We start from the raw sequence: 24,707 nt of genomic DNA, 5'->3' as shown, positions 1-24,707 counted from the left end.
AGGGAGCCTGATGTGGGGCTCGATCCCAGGACCCTGGGATCACGACCGGAGCCAAAGGCAGAAGCTCAACCATCTGAGCCACCCAGGCGCCCCCGTCTCTGTTTCTGTTTCCAGAGTTTATCATAGTATATGGCATGCAGTAGGTACTCAGTATTTGTTGAATGAATGAATGAATGAATGAATAAATGAATAATTACAGTTCTATGGCTTGACCTCAGTTTATTTGGACAATTTAATAAAATAGTAGTAATTTTTAATGTTAAAAATTGCAGAGGTAAGCGTTCTTAAACATTGCTAGGTATGTAATCACATTAATCACATCTTTAAAGGCCCTTTTTCAGAAGAAGGTAACATTCACAGGTTCCAAGGATTTGATGCAGATATCTTTTGGGGGGCCATTTCTCAGGCTACTGTACCTACCTTCAAGCTATTCTTCACAGACCAACCTTAGTTTGAAAAGATAACTTGAACATGTCATTCCTTGTTGCTCTCCACATTGACCCTAGACTTCCAACAAGGCTCTTTCATGATTTGGCCCCTGCTTATTTCTCTAGCCTCATCACTGGCCCCACTGTGACCACACTCCCTCTTTCAACCCTTCTAAATGAACTCTTCATTTTTTGTAGTTTTTATTAGTTCCCATTTTCTCCCTTTCTTCTGTCCCTTTGGCAGAACATGCATATTTCCTTTGCTTAACAGCTATTTCACATTTTAGCTCAGACATCCAGCTCCTTCTGAAGTCTTCCTGGATCACAAAATCCATAGATCAGGTACACTGCCTCTGTGAATCCCCTTTCCCTGTCATGGTATCTCTGATAACTGTATTGTAATTGCCTAGTTTCCAGTCCTGATTTCAACTGCAGGGTGACCATAGGTACTAAGGGCAGGGCCTGTCTCTTCTGTCATATCCCCATAGTCTGGCACGGTCTCTGGCATGGACTAAATCTTTGTTTAACAAATAAATGTTTGAGGAAAAGAGAGATGAATTGGGGTTCCAGCTGCTAGTAATTGAGGTTTGGAGTTTGTTTTCTGGTTTTGAATAAGCATGGAGATTGAAAAGAATGTCTTCTTTTTCTTGTTCAGGCTTATGGGATGAAGATGCAAACGTCTTCCTCTCTCTCACCAGCCTTCTTAGCTACAACCCTTTCTGCATTGGATGAAGCCCTGCACGGTGGTGTGGCTTGTGGATCCCTCACAGAGGTAAAGGAGAAACTTTCCAAACTTCCCATTGATCTGTAACTTTCAGAGCCAGGGGAAAAAGTTTAGTTGAAAAACATGAATTATTTCATGCCTCAAGGGCATGGTTCTTCACTCAGGACCTAGTATAGTTGCTTTGCAAAAATAAAGATATTCAAAACAGTCCTTGCTGACCACCTAAAGTCTGCTTAGGTTGCTGTTTCTTAAAATTAACTTAGAAAACGATGAATATTATGAAATAGTATGAAAAATTGGGGGGAATTAAAAAAGGAACACTAAGTGTATTAGGAAGGAAACTTTGAAATTTTATTAACATGTGGGCAAGTCATAGTATTAAACTGAAGTGAGCTATTTTTAGTTTCTGTTGTAGATAAAATTTAGTTCTAGGATGTGATAGGTTGTATTAGTTATGTATTGTTGCAACAGCAAATTACTTCAAAATGAAGTGGCTTAAAAACAACAATTAATACTTATTATTTCTATTTCTTTGGGAGCAGCTTAGCTCAGAAATATTGGTAAGGGATGCAATATCTTGAAGGCTTTGTGGGGCTGGATGGTATTTCCAAGAGGGCTCACTCACATAACTGGGAAGTTGATGCTGGTTGTTGGTAGGAGGTCACAGTTCCTCTCCAAGTAGGCTCTTCCACAGGCTGCTTGAGTTCCTCATGACATGGTGGCTGACTTCCCCTAGGGTGAGTAATCCAAAAGAAGGCAAGATGGAAGTGGCGATGCCTTTGATGATTTAGCTGTGGAAGTTACATACCATTAACTTCTGCCACATTCTCTTCTTTAGAAGCAAGTCATTAAGTACAGCTCATGTTCAAGGAAAGGCAAAATTGGGTCTACTTTTTGAAAGAAGTGTCAAGAATTCAAGGACATTTACCTTCTTTCAAGAGGGGGAGTGGGGAGGGGCAGAGGGAGAGAGAGAATCTCAAGCAGGCTCCATGTGGGGCTTGATCTCACAGCCCTGAGATCATGCCTGAGCCAAAAATCAAGAGTTGGACACTTAACTGACTGAGCCACCCAGGTGCCCCAAGGACATTTTTTTTTACCTGAATAAATTGGACATGTAATATTATGTAAGGTTAAGGTTTTCATTATGTTACTTTAATGCATTTATATATTGTAATATGTTTGCTGATGTAGTAATATTTATCACATTACATAATTATAGTACAATACTATTGTCTATATTCATTAGACTGCATTATATTGCTATTGCTTATTTACTTTTCATTACAAGTTTGTACTGTTAAACACCATCACTTTTTTTTAAAAAATTTATTTATTTGAGAGAGAGAGAGAGAGAGGGCACAGGTGAGAGGGGAGGGGGATGAGGGGCAGTGGGGAAGAATCTCAAGTAGAGTCCCTGTTGAGCATGGAGCCTGGTGCAGGGCTCAATCTCAAGACCCTGAGATCATGACCTGAGCTGAAATCAAGAGTTGGACACTTAACAACTGAGCCACCCAGGTACCCCAAACACCAGCACTCTTATCTCCCCACCCCACCCCCTTTTAACCACCATTTTAACCACAATTTTAACTTTTTTAGATTCCACATATAACTGATACTGTACAGTACATTTCTTTGACTTATCTTGCTTAGTATAATGTGCTCAGGGTCCATTCATGTTGTTGCTAATGAGAGGTTATCTTCCTTCCTCATGGCTGAGTAATATTCCATTGTGTATATATGCCACATTTCTAAATCCATTCATCTGTGATGGGCATTTAGGTTGTTTCCATATCTTGGCTATTGAGAATACTACTATGATAAACATTGGAGTGCAGATATCTTGATGAAATTGTTTTTATTTCCTTTGGGTATATATCCAGAAGTGGAATTTCTGAGTTGTATGTAGATCTATTTTTAATTTTTTGAGGAACCTCTATATTGTTTTCCATAGTGAGATTAAAGATATTTAAAAACCACCACAGTTCTTTTCCTTGCAAGCTGCATTGGTGTGCTTACTGGTCTGGTGTTGTGACTCATGGACTTAACCAGGATACTCCTGAGGAACTTCTTGCCTGAGAGTTCTAGGGGCATTGATACTTTAAGCAAACTTCTAAGCAAGAGCAGACTCTGACATTCTGATAGTCATAAATTCAGGTGTAGATTTTTCTTCTTGAAGATGGGCATTCTGTTTGATACTATACCTTATTTTATGCCCTGTCTTCTAAGAAAGATTTAAAAATGTGTGTGTACTATGCTTGGAGGATGCCTATTAGATAGTTGATAAATGAGCGAGAGGATCTTTAAAGGAAACAAAAGACCCCTGCTGTTGCAGGGTACTGCCACCAGATGGTGCCAGAATCCTATTGTACATAATCTTTTTGCACTCTAGCTGGACCTCTTCAAATGAGTTTATAACAGCAGTGTTCCATAGTTATAAAGTTATTTAAATAGCAAAAACTGAACTTAAGATTAACCAACAGCTACTTTTTTATTTTCTAAGTTTTAGAATAATTTTTAATGCTTTTTCACTTGGCATTTGTCAATTCTTTCTGAATCCAAGTGGTAGTTACAAGCCATGTTGGTGTTTTGTCATGATCTCCTTGGCTGACTTGGAGCATGAATACTCTGACTGCTTATTAGTGGCCAGTTTTTTACTTTCTGTTTTAGTTACAGGTAGCCTTTTCAGTTATTTTGGGATTTTTTTCAGCTGAGTATAGGGAGTATTTCTGTTTACCTTTTATTAACAAAATTTTAATGTGTATTTTATATATATGTAAGATTAAATATATCCTGCATGTGTAATTTATGAAGTCTTATGACCCTATGACTTAGTAAGAACCAGAACAATACCAAAACCATTGAAACTAACTGTGGTCTTCTCCCTGATCCTATCTTTGGCCTTCTATTGAGGTGTGTATGTGTATTTCAGGTAAAAAATCCTGAATTTTTTACCATTCCTATAATTTTTTTCCCTATAGTTTTCTTTTACCATCTATGTACTTAAATAGGAGCTATAACAACATTTTATTTAGTTTTGCTTAATTTTGAGCTCTATTAAATCATTTCTGTGATTAAATCATATCTCTTCTATGAATTGTTTTTTTTACTTAATAGTGTTTTCTAAGATTTATCCATGTTGTTTCAGGTAGCAGGAGTATAATTCCCTTTCACTGATGTATCATATTCCATTTTGAAAATATGCCACAATTTATTTATCTTTTTTTCCTGTGAGTGAACTTTTGGGTTGTTTCTAGTTTGCTGCTAATATAAACAAGTCCTATGAAAATTGTTGTACATGTCCCCTGCATCACATGTACAAGTATTTCTCTAGGGCAGGGATTGGCAAACTACTGCCCAATGATCAAATCTAGCTTGATGTCTGTTTTTGTAAATAAAGTTTTATTATAACACAACTATGCTGATTTGTTTATGTTTTGTCTGCTGATGTTTACATGATAGAAGGCAGAGTCGAGTTAGTTGTGGCAAAGATCTCATGGTCTGTAGAGCCTAAAATATTTACTATCTGGCCCCTGTCTAGGGTATCTACCTTGGAGTGATTTCCTGGTTATAGGATATGTGCATAATGTAACTTTGCAGAATCAGGACAAATTGTTTTCCAGAGCGGTTGTGCCTGTTTAAATTCCTACCAGTGATGTGCAGGAATTCTTCTTGCTCTACATCTTCATGCCTTGGTATTATCAGATTTCTTAACTTATGCCCATCTTTGGCATCTATGATTTTAGTTTTCATTTTCCTGATTACTAATGAGTTTGAATATCTTTTCATAAATCATTTGGTTATTTTATTTTTTTTTAAAGATTTTATTTATTTATTTGACAGAGAGATACACAGCGAGAGAGAGAACACAAGCAGGGGGAGTGGGAAAGGGAGAAGGAGGCTTCCTGCAGAGCAGGAAGCCCGATGCAGGGCTCGATCCCAGGACCCTGGGATCATGACCTGAGCTAAAGGCAGATGCTTAACGACTGAGCCACACAGGCGCCCCATCATTTGGTTATTTTAAAAGCAGTTTTATTAAGGTACAATTTAAATGCTATAAAAACTCATGGCTGTAGCACATTTTGTTTATCCACTCATCAGTTGATGGACACTTAGATTGTTTCCATTTTTCATGTATTAGGAATGATGCTGCTATGAACATTCACGGATATGTCTTTGTATGGACATAAGTTTTTGTTTCTCTTGGGTAGATTACTAGGAGTGAGTGGCTAGATCATATGATAGCTGTATGTTGAACTCTTTTTTTTTTTTTTAAAGATTTTATTTATTTATTTGACAGAGAGAGACACAGTGAGAGAGGGAACACAAGCAGGGGGAGTGGGAGAGGGAGAAGCAGGCCTCCTGCTGAGCAGGGAGCCCGATGTGGGGCTCGATCCCAGGACTCTGGGATCATGACCTGAGCCGAAGGCAGACGCCCAACGACTGAGCCACCCAGGCGCCCCTGTATGTTGAACTTTTTAAGAAACTGCCAGACTGCTTTCCAAAGTAGCTGTACGATTTCACATTCTCACTAGCAAAGTGTGATGGTTTGTTTCTCCACATCCTCACTAACATTTAGTATTGTTTATCTCTTTGATTTTAGCTATTCCAGTGGGTGTATAGTGGTATGTCATTGTAGGGTTTTTTTTTTCTCCCTCTTGTGCCACTGGGGGAACCACAGGCAACCTCATCCCCACTCTCGCAGCCAGGCTTGTGGAATTGCCAATTTCATTGTAGTTTTAATTGCACTTCCTTAATGACTAATGATATTGAACACCTATTCATGTGCTTACCAGCCATTTGTGTATTTTCTTTTCTTTTTTTTTTTTTTTAAGATTTATTTATTTATTTTAGAGAGAGAATGCCTGTGCATGAGCAGTGGGAGGGGCAGAAGGACAGGGAGAGAAAATCCTCAAGCAGACTCCCTGCTGAGAGTGGAGCCCCAGGTGGGGTTTCAGCCCATGACCCTGACATCGTGATCTGAGCCAAAATCAAGAGTCAGAGCCACCCAGGCGCCCCCATTTGTGTATTTTCTTAAGTGAAATGTCTGTTCAAATCTTTTGCCTATTTTTTAATTGGTTGTTTTCTTGTTACTCAGTTGTAAGCCATTCTTTATACATTCTGGATACAAGTCCTTTATCAGATATAGGATTTGCAATTGTTTTCTTCCAATCTGTGGCTTGTCTGTTCATTGGTTTGTTCATGGTAGCTTTTGGAGCTTTTAATTCTGGTGTAGTCCAGTCTATCAGTTTTTTTCTTTTATAGATTGTGCTTTTGGTCATCTCTACAAATTCTTTGTCCAGCCAAAGACACAGTGAGTTTTTGCTATGTTTTCTTCTAAAGTTTTATAGTTTTAGGTTTTACATTTAGTTTATGATCTATTTTGAGTTAATTTTTGTGTGATCTATTTTGAGTTAATTGGTAGAATAAATTGTGTAATATCTCTTTTTTAATATTTTATAATAGTTTGTACAAATTAGAATTATTTGTTTCTTGAATATTTGATAAAACTTGTCTGAGAAATTGTCTGATCTTGGTATTTTCCTTGTGGGAAGATTAAAAAAAAGGAAATCAATTCCTTTATGATTTATAGGACTATTCAGGTTTTCTATTTCTTCCTGAGTAGTTTTGGTGAATGATATTTTTAGGAATATGCCCATTGTCTTTAATTTTTCAAATTTATTGTCATAAAGTTATTCACTGGACTCTCCTTATCTTTAAATCTGGTTTTTAAAAAATTTTTAAAAATCTGGTTTTATATGTGATTTATTTTATTTTATTTTATTATGTTATGTTAATCACCATACATTACATCATTAGTTTTTGATGTAGTGTTCCATGATTCATTGTTTGGGTATAACACCCAGTGCTCCATTCAGTACATGCCCTCTTTACTACCCATCACGAGGCTAACCCGTCCCCCCACCCCGCTCCCCCTATATGTGATTTTCTTCCCCTTTTCATTCCTAACATTACTTACTTTGTCTTCCTTTTCCCTTTCTTTTTAAAAAGTCTGGACAGAGTTGAATATTATTATAGTCTTTTTTTCTTTTTAAGATTTTATTTATTTGTCAGAGAGAGAGAGTGAGTACAAGCAGGGGGAGTGGCAGGTAGAGGGAGAAGCAGGCTCTCTGCTGAGCAAGGAGTGTGATGTGGGACTCAGGACCCTGGGATCATGAACCAAGCCAGAGGCAGACACTTAACCAACTGAGCCACCTAGGTGTCCCTATTATAGTCTTTTCAAAGGACTGTGCTCTTTGTTGTTCTTTTTTGGTCCTTTCTCTCTTTTCTTTGTCTTCTACTTCAATGATTTCTTTTATTTTATTATCTCCTATGTAATTGCATGTTTTCTGCCATTATTCCCCCCCACCCCCAAACTTCTTGCATTTAATCCATTAACTTTCAGTTTTTCTTTTTCTTTTTTTTTTAACTCTGAGCTTGTAGGCTATGAATATATCCATTGCTTCATTTTTTTTTATATAAAGCATTTTCATCTTTACTTAGTTCTAATCGTATTTTAAAATTTCCATTATGATTGCTTCTCTAATTCATGAGTTATTTGAAATTTCTGAAAATCTAATTTATTTGATTAAAAAATTTATCTTTTCAAAATTAGATTGTTAACTAAATTCATTTGGTCAGAGAATTTTATGTGATACCGATTCTCTGAAAATTTCTGAAACTTGTTTTAAGGTTTAATATGTGATCGATTTTTATAAACGCTTCAGGTGCGATTGAGAGGAATGATTATTCTCTAATATTTGAATGCTCTGCATATGACCATTAAATTAAGCTTGTTATTTGGGTTGTTCAAATCTTCTTCATCTTTACCAACTTTTTTTTTCTCAGCCCGACCTAATAGTAATTTAGAGAAGGTTGTTAAAATGTTGAATTGACAAATTTACTTGTAGTTCTATTATTTTTTACTTAGTGTATTTTGAGCCTATTTTATTGTGTTTTAACTTAACATATTTAGAATTGTCATATGTTTCTAAAGAACTGAACCATGTACTGTGGTTCTTCTATGGAGCACTTGTCACTGTTAAAGTTGTAGTGTTCGTGTGATTAATTAGTGCATGTCTTCCTCACTGGAGAATAAATTCCAAGTGAGCAGGGATTGTGTCTTTTTATTTTTATTGTTAGATTCACAGTATTAGCATATGTAGAAGGTACTTAATAAATATTAGTGGAGAGAATGAATTTGTATTTAAACGCTTATATAGTGCTTGCTTACTGTAATGCTTTATTTATTGCTATCTCATATTCTCTCCTTGGATCTTGAAATAAGCCAAACTTTAGTAATTTTTAAAGATTGCTATTCTAAGGTGTAATATGTATTTTCATTTGTATGCCATTAAAAATTATCAAAATATCACATTTAAGAAATATGAGTTTTCTACTTAATTGAGTTTTTATTAATGAACATCAGTGATTCTTTCATTTTAGGAGTTTTTTTCTTAAATATCTCTAATATCTGTATATCTGTAGTTGCGTATTTATAGATTTGTTATATACTGCTGTTTAACAAATCATTCCAAAGTTTAGTGGCTAAAAACAGCAAGAAAGATTTATTATCTCACAGTTTCTGTGAGTCAGGAATTCAGGATCATCTTAGCTGGTTTTCTGGTTATGGTCTTTCATGAGATTACAGTCAAGGTATTGATGAGGCTGCAGTCATCGGAAAACCTGACTGGAGCTGGCCGAGATGCTTCCAAGATGGCTCACTCATGTGGCTGGGAAGTTGGTCCTGGCTGTTGTTGGCAGGAAGGCTCAGTTATTGGCCACCTGTACCTCTCCACAGGACTGCTTGCCTGTCTTCCTGACATGGCAGTTGACTTTCCCTAGAGTAAATGATCTTAAGGAACAAAGTAGAAATCGCGTTGTTTTTTAAGGCCTAGCTTTGGAAGTTACATAGCATTCTTTCTGCCGTATTCTATTACACAGACACACCTGTTACAGTGTGGGAGGGGACTACAGAAGGGTGTGAATACCAGAGTGAGATCACTGGGTCCTTCTTAGAGCCTGGCTGTCACTATATGTGTGTGTTTATATATGTATGCATGCATATATATGTGTGTGTGTGTGTGTATGTATGTGTGTAAGTCTTAAAAAACTTGAAATTATTACCTATCCATTCTCGGAGACTGTGGTAGACAGAATTCTAAAATGGCCTCCCAGAGATGCTCTGCCATAATCCCTGGAACCTGTGGATATGATAAGATATCATTCCCATTATCATGGTATGTTCTGTGGCACAATCGACTTTAAGAGAGGGAGATTATCCTGATCTACTTCCATGGGCCCTTGGAAACTGAGCTTTCTCTAGCTAGAGAAGGAGAAACCAGAAAGACGGTGAGAAGGAATGTAGGTAGGTGGCCTCTAGAAGCAGTGAGCAGCCCTCGGATGACAGCCAGCAAGGAAACAGGGAGCTCAGACCCGCGGCTGCAGAGTAGTGGATTTTGCTCAGCTGGCACCTTGATTTTGGCCCTGTGAGACTGAGCAGAGAGCCCCGTCAAGCCCATCCAGACTGACTGCTAGCCTACAGAAGTGTGAGATAAAAGACGGGTGTTGTTTTAGGCTGTTAGGTTTGTGGTAATTTGTTACAGAGCGATAGAGAACTAATATCGTATCAATGCAGGTGTCTAATTAATTGCATTGCCTGATCTTTGTTTCTGGTTAAAAGGTCAAACCTAGAGTTCCAGATATCAGATAGAAGTTAGAAGTGGTGAGAGGTAGGTAAGGCAACTGGTAGAATAAACTTAGATGAGCCTGGAGACAACGGAGGGAGTAAGAATGAGTCTGGAAACATTCTGCTGGCATTTTTATAGCTGCTCTTTCCTGATTCCCCAGTTTTGATTGATGTGAACGTCACTGAATCTGTGTAGATGCAGTTACAGCACCAAGATCAAAAGTGGAACTAGAGAAGCAGTCGTGCCGAAACAGAAGTAGCAGAGGAGAAAATCAAAGAGAAACTGCCTCTTGCAGAATCACAGATGAGATTGAACTACAGGGGTTTGTCCCATTCCCTGAGAACGTCAAATTCCATACTTGAGGAATATCTAAGCAGATAATTTCTGCATCTGTTATTACTGACGATTGGTAGTAAAGATATGTTTGAAATTTAAAGTTTAAAAGTTTACATTATGTGGAGGTCAAACCACATGGTAGCTTTCTCATAGGGGATCATGTAGATTAAATCAGTGTTTCTCAATCCTGCTTTCATTTTCTCCCCTTAGGAGCTTTTTAGACATTTTTTTTTTTTTCTAAGGAAGTCCTCCCCATGAGATTTTAATACCACAGATACACTGTATACCTGTTTATGTATGGTCTGTATATCCGTGTTTTAGATAGAAAAAGTAAAACCTCCCCCCTCCCCCATCAAAACCATGTTTCACCCTTGGGGTCAAGATCACCCTGCTGAGAATGTAAAATAAAGATGCTAATGTGATTCGGTAAAATTAAGGTTGTATGTAAAGGATCGCCAAAAAAAGTGTTCTCATATTGTAATCCTGAGGTTACTGGACTAGAGTACTGGTCCAAACTCATGTCAACAAAAAGGGATATAAGATCTGCATATCTTTGTTCAAGAGTACCTCTGGAAAAGTAAACCTGTGAAACACTGCCAAATCTTTATAACATTTAAGAGGGATGATTATACACAGATCCTTGCTCTAAATACTAAGAAAGGATGTAGCACATTTTTACATTATTTGTATTTCCTGACTCATTTCCATGCTTTGTTCATGATTTAAGGAGATGAGGTGTCCTCCTTGAGTGGATCAGTTTTGCTTTGGAAGTGACTATTCTACTATCCCCAAACGGTAGGAGCAGGATGCCAGAGTCCTATTTTGGCATCCTAATTTTTTCTCAGAACAGTTAAATATACAGTTCTTTTTCTTTCTTATTGGCAAGGTTAGCTGTGGCCTGCAAGATCACAGGAGCTAATAAGGCAGGATTGTAAACTTAAATGCCTACAAGGGCCAGGCATGTGATAGACATGCGTAAACAGTGAAGTACAAGACATAAATGCTTGATTAGTCAATTTTGGCTGCTTACACTGCTTAAAACAGCGACAAACATTTATTTTTCTTGCTCATGGGTGTGCAGGTCAGCCACGATGGGTCTCATCCCCTTCGAAATCTAGTCAGGTTAAGGCGTGCTCCATGTGTAACAACAGCAGTAGGAGTGCTAGGGAGAAATTTCTAATTGGCTTTCCTTGACTCTAATCCGATGATGTGGTTTGTTTATCCTGCCCAGGGTTTTGAAAGGCAAGATAAACAGGCCTCTGTCCTAATACAGGAGTTTAGCAGATGTGGTTGATTGGATCATTGTTCCCAATTCTTCACTCACTTCCTGATTTAGAAATAAACATCTCTCTCCATAAAGATTTCATAGAGTCTTTTATATGGCACATGTTCTATGATTGTTAAATGAATGATTATGTCCCTTGATACTGTTTGATGTTTTTTTAACTGTGAAGCTTGGGGTGCTTGTCATTTCCATGTCCTCCTGTGTTTTTCTGCTCTGTTCCCCTTCCTTCTCTTTTTTCGTCCCTTCCCATGTACTTGAAAGACAGCAGTTGTTAATATGAAATAAGAGGGAGTGGTGGGGAAAATCCAAGGTATAAAATCTTCCACATGTTGATGTAAAGTAATTTAAGATCCAAGGTTTTTTTCACAAGGCAAAGTGCTACCTGGCCTTTCTGAGATTGAGATTTTGTTTGTTTTAGGATTTTGAGAATTAGTTATTTTTCAAGTGAATTTTGTAGGTCTAAAGGCCTAATCATATTTCTGCATAGTTGTAGAGCAAATGGAGACAAATGATGGGTGAGGCGTGTCATTAAAAAAAAATGATAGAGTTTCCAAAGCTCTTAGATCAGAACCAGGCAGTCCTTAAATTTTCTTGGGTGAAGTATTGGTTTGGAGATGGCCCATCCTGTTGCCCCCATCTTGAATGAGAGGAGAGTTAACTTGGTTTTAGGTCCTAACAGGTCCAGGTTTCATTCATCTCAACCATTAAGTCTCTCTAAGGATTAAAATGACAGGCTTCATTTTTATTTCAGTACAATTAGACTTTCTTTTCTTGGGAATAATTCTTTCTCCTTTGAACTAATTATTAATATTTGCTTCCTTGTTGATATTTGAGTGATCTTCACCACTTGTTATTTTCTTTCAGTTCTTTTATTTCTCAGGCAGCGTTGAAGCCCAGAATCTTAACTATATAAAGCTGATTATATTTTACTGGTGTCTTCTGTGTGTAAATGTTGTATTCACTCTGAGTTTCCAAGAAGCAACTAACTGAGACTATTCTGGTTTGGCATGTTCTCTCTCTCTAACCACCATTGGAGCTGAACCTGGGAATTGAACACAACTTGAAACTTTGTGGTTTGGCTGGTAGAATTCAGAGCTAAACTATCTGAAGCTAAAAATTATTAGTGTTGAAATGTTTTAACCCACTAAGTAAACCTGAAAAAATAATGAAATTTAACTCTAGTCAGCCCATCAGAATTGTATACAGCATAAATTTTTTTGAGTCTAGGAAGAGAGTGAAAAATGTATGAAGAGGATCTGAGATTGCTAAAGAATTAGAAATTAGTTATTATAGCTTAAATTAATGTAATTATCCAACTTCAAATGCAAAGTAAAACAAAACAAACCCAGAAATCTTATGTTATTCACGTAATGTTCTACTTTTCCCTAGACTATACTGAATAGTACGTGAAAATAATGAAGTAGAAAAAATGCCAGTTATACTTGTTTAAGTTTTCAAATTTTTTACATGTTTTCTTTAAAGATGGAATAATAAGAGAATATCTTACATTTTCATGGGACTTGATATGTTACTGAATGTTCTCATATGTATCATTTTAATTAAAACAATGGCTTGTTTTACCTTTTCACTAAAAATCACAAAGCATTTAAGGGGTTTAAGCTCATTACATCTTAGAACATATTTAAAACCTGGCCTGTAGACAGTATGTATAGAAAGGCAGTGAACAGTAACCATTTTTCATTTCTTAGATCCACTTCCAACTTTTACTGACAAAAGTTACCTTTCCTCTGATTTCTGGTAATTAACTTGATCCATGCTGTCTTCGATAATGTTAAAAAAGTGTTTGGGGCTCTTTAAAACTAGCAGTTTCTAAAGCAGAATATGTAAGATGGTCCATTAGGTTGTGGGAAAAATATTTTGAACTTTTATTGTTATTTCAACCTAAAAAATGAAATAAACCTTAATGAGTATTTAATATATAGATTGACACTGGCATCCTACTTGGTCTGTATGTCAGACTGTCATGTGTCAGGTATAGTCCATGAGGAAATGATACAGAAGGGTGACAGAGGCACCTTGCTGTACCTTTATTTTCAGCATCCTGGGATGAATTGTGGTTCTACATACCTAGTTAAGTGGATTTTGGATTTAACTAAATCAAATCTCACAAAGCAAACAAATGTCAAAAAGGTTCCTGCAAACAAACTGTAGATTGGAGTCCATACTGATAATGTGCTAGAAATGAACCACATGCACAGACAAGTCAGCTGTTGAATCTCCCCTGACTAATGAAGTAAATCAGTGACAATCTGATTCCATCTGAGAAGACATCCAAAAAATTTTGAAATTCTAAAGACAATCTGATATATGGAATTGTATCCATTATCCTTTATATTGAAACTTTTGCTGGTTTTTTGTCCCTTGAAATACTGAGTAATGATAGTAGGAAGCCATCATAATTAAGAAACACACAGGATGGGGTGCCTGGGTGGCTCAGTCAGCTGAGCATCTGACTCTTAATTTCAGCTCAGGTCATGATCTTGGGGTTGTGGGATCAAGCTCCGTGTCAGGCTGTGCGCTCAGCATGGAGTCTGCTTATCCCTCTCCCTCTGTTCCTGCCCCTACCCGCATGCGTTCTCTCTCTTGCTTGCTCTATCTCTTTTTCTCAAATAAATAAATAAAATCTTAAAAAAAAAAACAACACATGGGATAGGAAGACAAACTTCCATAAGTTTTTAGTGACATTTAAAGTCATGTAATACATAATTCAATATCTAGAAAAATATCACTAAAATTAATGATAGATATTTAAAAGCCTCTTTTGAGTTTTCTCAATAGTAAAAGACTAAATGTAATACATTATTAATAACATTAGGAACACACTTATTCTTCCTGTTGCAGTAAAATGAATGAAATAAAACATAGAAAACAATATGGCAACAACTTAAGTGGATTCTTTTGTGAACAGATACTGTCAGAAGTTATATAGAAATCATTAGAGATGATTTGAAGCATTAAGAATTAAAACAGATTATTCAGTGTGGAAAGATGCTAAATAAAGTACAGAAGTTTCTACCATGACCCAGATTATCATCTTAGCTAGATTTTGTTTCAGTAATGAAATACCAGGAAGAACTAAATTTTTTGTATATGCCATTAAACTAAAGATGGGTCAGAGAAGATATATTCTCCCTAATAAGTCTCCTGAATATAATACAATGTTTATATGACTTCTTGAATATAAATAATTTCTTGAACGTAAAACAGTGTTTATGAGGGAATTTCCTGGGTTATGGTAATGTTCTGACTCATAGGGGTTTAGATTGCATGTATGTATACATTTGTTGGAACTCATCAAATGGTAAACTTAAGATTATGCATTTCACTGTATGTAAAATTTACTTTACAAAAGAAAAGAATCATACATATTAAACTCATATTAATGATATACATGCTGAATTGTTAAGGGAAAGCACATTGATGTCTCTGGCTTACTTTAAAATGCATTAAAAAAAACCCTGAGGCTGAGGCTGGCTCAGTGGGTGGAGCGTGCCACTCTTGATCTCAGGGCTGTAAGTTTGAGCCCCATATTGGGTATAGAGATTACTTAAAAATAAAATCTTTAAAAAACAAAACAAAACAAAACCTGAGATAGATTAATGAATGGATAGAGGGATGGGTTGTTAGATAGACTAGTCTAGTCTAGTCTAGTCATAGTAATGGTAAAAATGGTAAGTAAATGGTAGGTATATGGACGGACGTTCTCTGTAAGATTCTTTGAACTTTTCTGTTGTATCATCCTTAGGCAATTTGTAGCAACACAGAAGTTGATGTCAGATGTGTGGAGAGTGCTTCAGGATGGTATCAGTGTTGTTAATTTTTATAAAAACCTGACTAGTGAAGTGTGGAATCTCTGTAGCACTCTGTATTGAGATGGGGACTGACCATGAAAATCATTTGAATCCCAAAGGGCTTCTTTGGTGAGCTCACAGCAAAGATTGTAAAAGAGCTGTTGAATTCTACCTATTAAAGATGGGTGAAACATGTTTTTAAATGAAAAGATATGTCAAATTTGCTGACCTTTTTTATATGACAAGTGGCAATGTAATATGCTTCATAGCAGATTAAAAATTAACCAACCACCCAAATCAGTGGTATACTCTGACAACATCCCTTTAAAGTAAAGGGATGTTTTAACAATGAGTGAGAAAGTCAGTGCCTTTTTGAAGACAGATTAAAATACAGAGTGTTTTTAAAATCATTGCTTGGGGGTGCCTGGGTGGCTCAGTTGTTAAGCATTGGGCCCGGCAGCATCGGGCTCCCTGCTCCGCTGGGAGCCTGCTTCTCTCTCTCCCACTCTCCCTGCTTGTGTTCCCTCTCTCGCTGTCTCTCTCTGTCAAATAAATAAATAAATAAATCTTTAAAAAAAAAAAAACATTGCTTGGAAATGTTTCTTTTATAATGTTATTTTTGTTGTGAAAGGTAAGTTTGTCTTGTGAAAACTTTGTTTTCTGCACACTTTAAAAACCTTGTAACAATATTTGCTATACTATTGAAAAATCTTCCAAATAAAGAGTTTTTATTTTTAAACCAATTGTTAAAAATCTTAAAATGCTATATCTTTTGATTATGTTGTAAGAACAATTGATTGACATGAGGAAAGATGGAAATTTATTAGCCAAAGTTCAACACAAACTTTTGCTAATTGATGAAAGTTATTGAAAAACAAACATAGTAAGTACGAGTGATGTATTTTAAAAATTTCAGTTCTTACATTTTTGCAATTATCCCTTTCTCAACTACACAGCCATTGCATGTAAATACGTGGAACTTAGGACCTGACATTTCAATCACTGAATGACAAAGTACTTAAATAATAATATAATTTCATTTGTTATTATCATTATTATCATTGCTTCACTAAAAGTGTTAAGTTTTTATGAGAATGAAAAGATCTGGGGGCACCTGGGTGGTTCAGATGGTTAAGCATCTGACTCTTGATTTTGGCTCAGGTCATGATCTCAGGGTGGTGGGTTGAGCCCTGCTTTGGGATCCCTGCTCGGTGGGGAATCTGCTTGAGATTTTCTCTCTCCCTCCACCCCTCCCCCTTGCCCTGACTCAGGCTCCCTCTCAAGTAAATAAATCTTAAAAAAAAAAAAAAAGATCTGGGGGCGCCTGGGTGGCTCAGCCGGTTAAGCATCTGCCTTCGGCTCGGGTCATGATCTCCGGTGTCTGGGAACAAGTCCCGTGTCGGGCTCCTGGCTCAGCAGGGAGTCTACTTCTTCTTCTACCTCTGCCTCTCCCCCTGCTCATGCTCTCTCTCTGTATCTCTCTGTCTCAAATGAATGACTAAAATCTTAAAAAAAAAAAGAGATCTGTACAACTAATAAGATATGAGGGGCACCTGGGTGGCTCAGTCAGTTAAGTGTCTGCCTTTGGCTCAGTCATGATCTCGGGGTCTTGGGATGGAGTCTCGCATGGGGTTCCCTCAGCCACTCCCTCCCCCGCTCATGCGTGCTTGTGCATGCACTCTCTCTTTCTCACATAAATACATAAAATATTTAAAAAAATAAATAAGATATGAAACTATTTTCAAATTCTTTTTTTTTTTTTTTAAAGATTTTATGTATTTATTTGAGAGAGAGAGAATGAGAGAGAGCACATGAGAGGGGTTAGGGTCAGAGGGAGAAGCAGACTCTCTGCTGAGCAGGGAGCCCGATGTGGGACTCGATCCAGGGACTCCAGGATCATGACCTGAGCCACCCAGGCACCCTTATTTTTAAGTTCTTATTTTTAATTTTTTGATCCCTATTTTATATATGCTTTATATTATATAGAATGTATTAGTAAAATAGTGTGTATATAATAAATATACATACGTTGGAAGACCATACTAAATTTTATTTGTTTTCAGTTGGTCAGACTATGTAATCAAAAAAGTTTAGAGACCCCTTTTCACTGATTACTCATGATCTGGCAAACTCTTATTGGTAGCTACAATTTATTCTGGAAGTCTAAATCACTGTTTAGAGATTAAAATAAATCAGCACATAGTTTTTAACTTGTGAGCGTTTTTTTTTAATGTTGAGCCTCGATAAATGAAGGTTAGCTTTAGGCTAAATTTTAAGACTGGTTCTCAAAAGTGTACAGCAGCATAAGCATCACCTGGGAATTTATTAGAAATGTAAATTCTCAGGCCACATCCCAGACCTACTGAACCAGAGATGCCGGTTAATAAGCTTGCCAGGCAATTCCAGTGCTCACTTCAGTTTGAGAACCCCTGGTATGAATGGTAGACTCATGGGTCATCCCTTCTTATTTCTCCCTACTTCATGAAGTATCTAAGACAGTTTATTCAAATATTTATAGTCTGTTTCAGTCTTCGCTCAGACTTTTTCATCTCTCCCTGAGATATTTTTTTCTCCTCCTTCCCTCTGTTCCTTCCCTTCCTTTGTGAAAAACTGTGTTAAAATTATTAGTGTTATTTTTACAAAAAGGATAGTGTTTTGGTTCTTAAAATTTGGATGCCATAGCCAGTGTGACAAATAGCATATGTTTAAAGGGGATATATATATATATATATATATATATTTTTTAAAGATTTTATTTATTTATTTGACCGAGAAAGACACAGCGAGAGAGGGAACACAAGCAGGGGGAGTGGGAGAGGGAGAAGCAGACTCCCCGCCGAGCAGGGAGCCCGATGTGGGGCTCGATCCCAGGACCCTGGGATCATGACCTGAGCCGAAGGCAGATGCTTAATGACTGAGCCACCCAGGCGCCCCCAGGGGGATGTATTTTTTTAACATTTTCAAATTAATTTTTATTAACTACTTCTAGTTGGACTTGAGAATTTCCTATTTTTTTCCATCTCTAGCCTCTTGATTTCAAATTTTATAATCTCAGAATAGCTTTCACCAACTAAAATTTCAAAACACACTTGAAAGTATGCATCACCTGGATTCAACAATTGTTGAATTTTGTTACATTTGCTTAATCTTTCTCTGTACACACACACGTGTGTGTGTGCACATGCCTTTTTTTTTCTGAAGCATTTGAAAATAAATTGTATACATCAGAACTCTTCACGCCTAAATTCTTTACTATTCACAATAAAGATCAAAGTAGCTTTTTAGGGGACTAGTACAAAATTGTTCTAAAAGGCAATTCATAAGAAATGCTAATCCAATTATTAAAGCCTCTTAAATATTTTCAAGTTCCTTCTCTAAATGTCTTAATGAGGAAAAGATACAGAACTCCCAGTTCTGAATGTATAAATTCACCCTCCAGCCTCTCTCAACCAAAGCTTTTCATTTGAACTACAGAACACAGAGCATGATTTGAGTGACTATTCTCTCATTTTTCCCAAAGATGGTATCTAACTAGTACTAACCCAGACACATAGGGAAGGAGTTAATTCCTTACAATAGATGTATTAGAATGTTTAAGGAATATTCTAAGGAATGTTAAGGAACATTAAGGAACTCCAGGAACCCAAGTTAGTGGGACTGTGCAAGTGGCAAGTTCTTAAAAGGATTTTGCTTTGAGTAGCTTGTGATGTTTATATAAATCACTTTTTTTTTTTTTTTTTTTAGATTACAGGCCCACCAGGTTGTGGAAAAACTCAGTTTTGTATAATGATGAGCATTTTGGCCACGTTACCCACCAACCTGGGAGGACTAGAAGGAGCTGTTGTATACGTCGACACAGAGTCAGCATTTAGTGCTGAAAGGTAGGAGATTTTATTATTTTCCATTGTAATGTTTAATTTTGTAACTTATTTATAGCATGTAACATTTTCAAACAGGTTAACATTTACCTTTTCTTCCTGAGAATGCAGAATGCTAGATACTGCTTTAATTGAATTTTCCTTTTAAGATTAACACAGGAAGCAGTTTTCTTTTTGTGTTTTCTATCCCTTTGTCATTGGTTTAAGTGAGGTTCCTGGATAAGCTGTGTTTTGCAGAAAGTCAGGAAGAAAGAAGTTTAAGAAACAGAGGGAGGGATGTAAGTGGAAAATGGGAAGAGGGAAAATTAATAAAAAAGACAAAAGGCAAGGTGCTTTGTAACTAATTTCTAGTTGGAAGTAAAATATTAGTGAATGGAAAAGTTGCACATTTCAAAATACATTTTGACTGAGAAGTATTTCACTTTAATCTTTGTAATAGTATGGTATTCAACGTAAGAAATGCACTGATAGTAAGTGTATCTATGCTTGGAAAGGAAAGATTTCCTTAGTTTGGCAGGGACCTTTAACATTCTATGAGAGGCATTTGGTTATTTGGGTAATTCTGTACACCTGAAAATAAGTTTGGTGTCCGTTCCCTCCCGCTCCCCCCCCCCCCCCCCCCCCGCCGGCTCTAATTAACCTTCATGAGCAGGAGTACTTATAGGTCTGGGGACTGATTCAATTCTGTTCTTTCAGTCAAGGTGTTGTATAGGTATAGTCCTTTGAATCTGTCTTTAACTGTGTCATGAATCACGTCTCTCTTTATTTCTCTCTAATGATACTAGTTAGATCAAAGTGTATTCCCTGACCAGATAAGTTCCAAATGGATTATTTTGCCTAGAGTTTATTTGCTTTGTTCTGTGTTGCTTGTTATCTATTCTAAGTATATGCCACAGATGTGTCAGCTTTGTGAGTTTGTGTTATATCTTTGCATCTTCAAAGCCAAATCTAGTGACTGATGCATATTAACTGCTCAGAAAATGTTTGATAAATGATGGACAGGCATTACTCTCAAACTGTGAAATCCAGATACCATTTCCTACTAAAAGGAATGAGGGTTCTTGGGGAAATGGCTGCTTCTAGCACTGGTGCAGGAAATTTTTAAGTTGAGTCTAAAACATCATATCAGATGGATGACAAGGAAGCTATCAAAGACTACTTAGGACTCAGGAATCAACCCGACCAGGCGCCCACAAAGATGAGACAAATTGACCACCAATAAGATAATAATGACAGTAGATTAAAACCCATGAAATATGTTTAAGTTCTTGAGTCTGTAATATAAAGAAATGAAAAGCAGGTAAATCTCCAAAATTTTGGAGAAGCAACTCATTATTTTGAAAATGAGTTAAAAAAAAGGAAATCAAACGTCTATTCTTTTTCTATATGAACTGTATTACCGAGTAACAAATAGGTCTTTTTTTTTTTTTTTTTTGACAGAGAGAGATACAGCGAGAGAGGGAACACAAGCAGGGGGAGTGGGAGAGGGAGAAGCAGGCTTCCCGCTGAGCAGGGAGCCCGATGCGGGGCTCGATCCCAGGACCCTGGGATCATGACCTGAGCCGAAGGCAGACGCTTAACGACTGAACCCCCCAGGCGCCCCAACAAATAGGTCTTTTTACAGGAGTATTCCAGCAATAAATGAAGAAGGAATGATAGAATAGCACCAAATTACAAACCCCAACAATCTGATGGATCTTGGCATTGAATATTGTGATATAATAAGAAATCCATATTTTGTCTTAGTCCTGATTCTTGCCTGCAGAGCTTCTAAAACCTTTGGAATTTCCTGAGTTAATAGAGGTGCCAGGACCATCATTTGTTATTCATAATCACATAATCAACCCCTTTCAACCATACCTGAATTTATGCTATTGAGATGACTCTTGGTGGGCCCCTGGATAGCTTCAGATGGGAGCTGGTTGCCAATCATGTGATATAAAGTGGGAAAATTCAGCTCCACCCATCCTCCCCAACCTCTGAGGAAGAGAAAGAGGCTGGTAACTGGTTAATTGCCAATGGCCAGTGCTTTAATCAATAATGCCTATGCAATGGGATCTCTACAAAAATCTCTAAATGATAGGGTTTGGAGAGCTTCTGGGTTGGTGAACACCCTCAAGGTGCTGGGAGGGTGGTGTGCCATGTAGCCCTCCCCGATCTTTTCCTGAGCTGTATCTTGTATTCTTTGTAATAATTTGGTAATAGTAAGTAAAGTGCCTTCCTGACTTCTTTGCATCATTCTAGCAAAATTATTGAACTTGAGGAGGGGGGTGTGGGAACTCCTGATTTGTGGTTGCTTACTTGGTCAGAAGTAGTAGTAGTAGTAGTCGTCGTCGTCGTCGTCGTCGTCGTCGTCGTCGTCGTCCCAGAGGTCCAGGACTTGTGACTAGTGTCTCAAGGTGGGGGGGTGGGCAGTCTTGTGGTTCTGAGTGTTTAAACTGTGGAGTCTGAGCTAACTCCTGGTAGTTAAGTGTCTGATACCCAGTTTGTGTCCATAGGGAATTAAAGAATTGCTTGGTATGGACAACCCAAATATTTGGTGTCAGAAGTGTTGTGAGTAAAAATAGTTCATAAACATAAAGCCTACTAGCATCACAAAAAGAAAACTAGTCATTGTGTTGCTTCCTGATGGAAGAATAGTCAAGCCTGAATGTGATCAAGCTTTCAGATCCAATTATCAGTTTACAACATATACAGAGAAGAGAGGAACATGTTAAACTACACCAGAGAGATGCAGTCAGCAAAATCCAAACTGGGAAATGACAGAATAAATGATTGTTGGAGGAGGAACCTTTGGATTAAAAGAGATTTGAAAGGTATATTGCTCTCATCACATTGTATACCTTAAACTTACACAATGTTATATGCCAGTTATATCTCAATAAAGCTGGGGAAAAAAGATGTATTGGTCGTTCCAATGTGATGAACTTATTTGGATCTTAAACAAATAAATGGTAAAAAAGAACAGAAGCATAAATATATGAGACCACTGGAAATCTGACACTGAAATATGTTTGCTGCTAACACTGATAAAGACATTGGTTCACTCAGGTTGTCCAAAAGAAAAGGTACTCTTTAAAAATGTCAGTGACTAACCTTCAACTAACAAGCCAAAGACAAGTTGGAAATGAAGTAAACATTTTAGTCCCTTTATTGGAATTATGTTTCTTCCTTTTCTTTTTTTTTTAGATTTTATTTTTAAGTTATCTCTACACCCAATGTGGGGCTCAAACTCACAACCCCAAGATCAAGAGTTGCTTGCTCTACTGACTGAGGCAGCTAGGCACCCCTGGAATTACGTTTCATAATTCACAAGGAGCCTTAATGAAGGTCATTGGAGGTTAGGGGTTGAAATTTATATTGTTTTTACTTCTCTAGTCTGTTCTCCACAGGCTTGAAGAGTATGGTCATCTGGCTGCCACATGGATTGCATTCTGAGGTGTGGTGATAGGGTCAGGTCAGGACTTGTCAAAGTAACCAGTCCTCCTTCTGGAGTACCTTCTCCTTCTGGAGAGTTTGTCATGGCAGGTCAGAGAATGGGGCGGGCTCTGTACTGCCTGATCTCATTTCATTTGTGTTATTACAGGACTGCTTGACCCCTATTTGGATTTACTGGGGAAGGTTAGTTAATCAGTTAGAAAAGCCTTCTGCTGCAAGTAACTGAATACCTACCAAAGAGTGAGTAGGTGGTTGCGGGCACTGATTCTGCCTCTCAGTGATGACGGAGACCTAGGGCTGGTGCATTTTTAGGCATCTTATCCAGTCAGTGGGAAGGGAAAAGGCCAGCTATGTGTTTTGTCAGGAAAATATGTTTTTCCCAGATTAGCTGTCTCTTTCCCTCTTTTGATTTCCTTTTCATCCTCTGGAATTATCCTGCAGATTTCTCAGTGGGCCACCCCTATATGCCAGGGAGGGTGGGGAAAGGAGGGGAAAAAGATTGTTATAATAAGCATGATGAGATTCCTGGGGCTGGTTAACATTGCTGCCTGAGTAAAATTGGGGTTCTCATAGTAAAGAAGAAGTGGGAATGGATATTGGTAGGTAATTAATAGTGTCTGTCCCACTGGGATTGTTTCTGGACTTAGAGAAGAGGTAAAGGCATGAACATGATACTCAAAGAAGAATATGTTTTAGGTTTCTGTGTGCCTCTTTATGTAGCAGTGTCTTCATTTTGTGCTTATAAGCAAGCTATCTGATCAGCACAATAGAGAGCGTGAATTGAAGGATTATTCTGAGGAAGGTTAAAGGATTTGTATAAAGGGGCGCCTGAGTGGCTTAGTCGGTTAAGTGTCCAACTCTTGATTTTGGCTCAGGTCATGATCCATGATCTCAGGGTCGTGAGATTGAGCCCCGCATTGAGCTCCACGCTGGGCATGGAGCCTACTTAAGATTCTCTCTCTCCCTCTAACCCTCCCCACACCCCATCCCTCTCCCTCTCTCTCTTAAAAAAAGAAAAAAAACCTCGATTTGTATATAGAGAATTTAGGATAAGTGATAAAAAGTGGAAAATAATTTTAATTTTTAATTTTTTTAAAGATTATTTATTTATTTATTCGACACAGAGTGAGAGATAGCGAGAGCAGGAACACAAACATGGGGAGTGGGAGAGGAAGAAGCAGACTCCCGCTGAGCAGGGAGCCCGATTTGGGGCTTGATCCCAGGACCCTGGGATCATGACCTGAGCTGAAGGCAGATGCTTAACGACTGACCCACCCAGGTGCCCCTTAGTTTTTAATTTTAATAATAAATTGCTAGATACCTTTTTATCAAAGAGGTAGAAACAAAGGAGGAGTAAATAAAACTTGCTTAAGTTTAAAATGCATTAAAAAAAAGAAAACCTTGAGAGGGGTGGAGCAAGATGGCAGAGGAGTAGGAGACCTGGATTTCGTCTCCTCTCAGGAATTCAGCTGGATAGGGATCAAATCATTCTGAACACCTACGAACTCAACAGGAGATCGAAGAAAAGAAGAGCAACAACTCTCTGAACAGAAAAGCGACCACTTTTGGAAGGGTGCCCAGTGGTTTCTCCAAAGTATGTGTTCACCTTCACTGCAACTTGTTCAACTACAGGGAAGAAAAGAGGTTCAAAGAAGATTTAATGCCCTGAAGGAAGTAACATAGAACAAGTACAAGCCTTAAAGTTTCTAATGCCTGTCAAGCCAAGAAGAGACAATAAATTATCCATGATAGTGGCATTGGACATCTCAAATTGCCAGCCAGGCACCATCCTAAATGCTGGAGATACAGAAATGAACAAGACAAATTTCTTCAATTCATAGAGCTTATATTTTGGTGAGGAAGGCAGGAAATAAAGCAAGACAACATAAATAACTACTGTACCTCTAAGAGCCATGACTGTAAAATAAATAAAGCAGTAAAACAGAAAAAAAAAAAAAAAGAAAACCTTACAGGTGAGGTACTTAAAAACACTTTGGAAAGATTAGTTATATATATACTTTTTTTTTTTTTAAAGATTTTATTTATTTATTTGAGACAGAGAGAATGAGAGAGACAGAGAGCACATGAGAGGGGGGAGGGTCAGAGGGAGAAGCAGCCT

The 24,707-nt window shown here is 37.5% G+C and overlaps 1 protein-coding gene across 6 annotated transcripts in view; it reads left to right on the top strand.

The window, feature by feature from the left end:
* The window catches only part of RAD51B (RAD51 paralog B), a 561,756-nt gene that overhangs the window by 10,016 nt on the left and 527,033 nt on the right, over positions 1-24,707 (top strand). For all 6 annotated transcript variants that reach the window (XR_004677086.1, XR_004677087.1, XR_004677088.1 and 3 more), the window contains exons 4-5: positions 1,084-1,200; positions 19,017-19,153. Coding sequence is in view for 3 of the 6 variants with exons in the window: in XM_034993401.1 (XP_034849292.1) it covers positions 1,084-1,200; positions 19,017-19,153 (254 nt within the window). In the remaining 3 variants the exon portion in view is untranslated. The remainder of the gene's footprint in view (positions 1-1,083; positions 1,201-19,016; positions 19,154-24,707) is intronic.

This window comes from Mirounga leonina, unplaced genomic scaffold, assembly GCF_011800145.1.
Source record: "Mirounga leonina isolate KUSES-001 unplaced genomic scaffold, KU_Mleo_1.0 Mir_82, whole genome shotgun sequence".
NCBI classification, from domain to species: Eukaryota; Metazoa; Chordata; class Mammalia; order Carnivora; family Phocidae; genus Mirounga; species Mirounga leonina.
The sequence above is the reverse complement of the archived record's forward strand: the minus strand, read 5'-3'. Positions and strand labels throughout refer to the sequence as shown.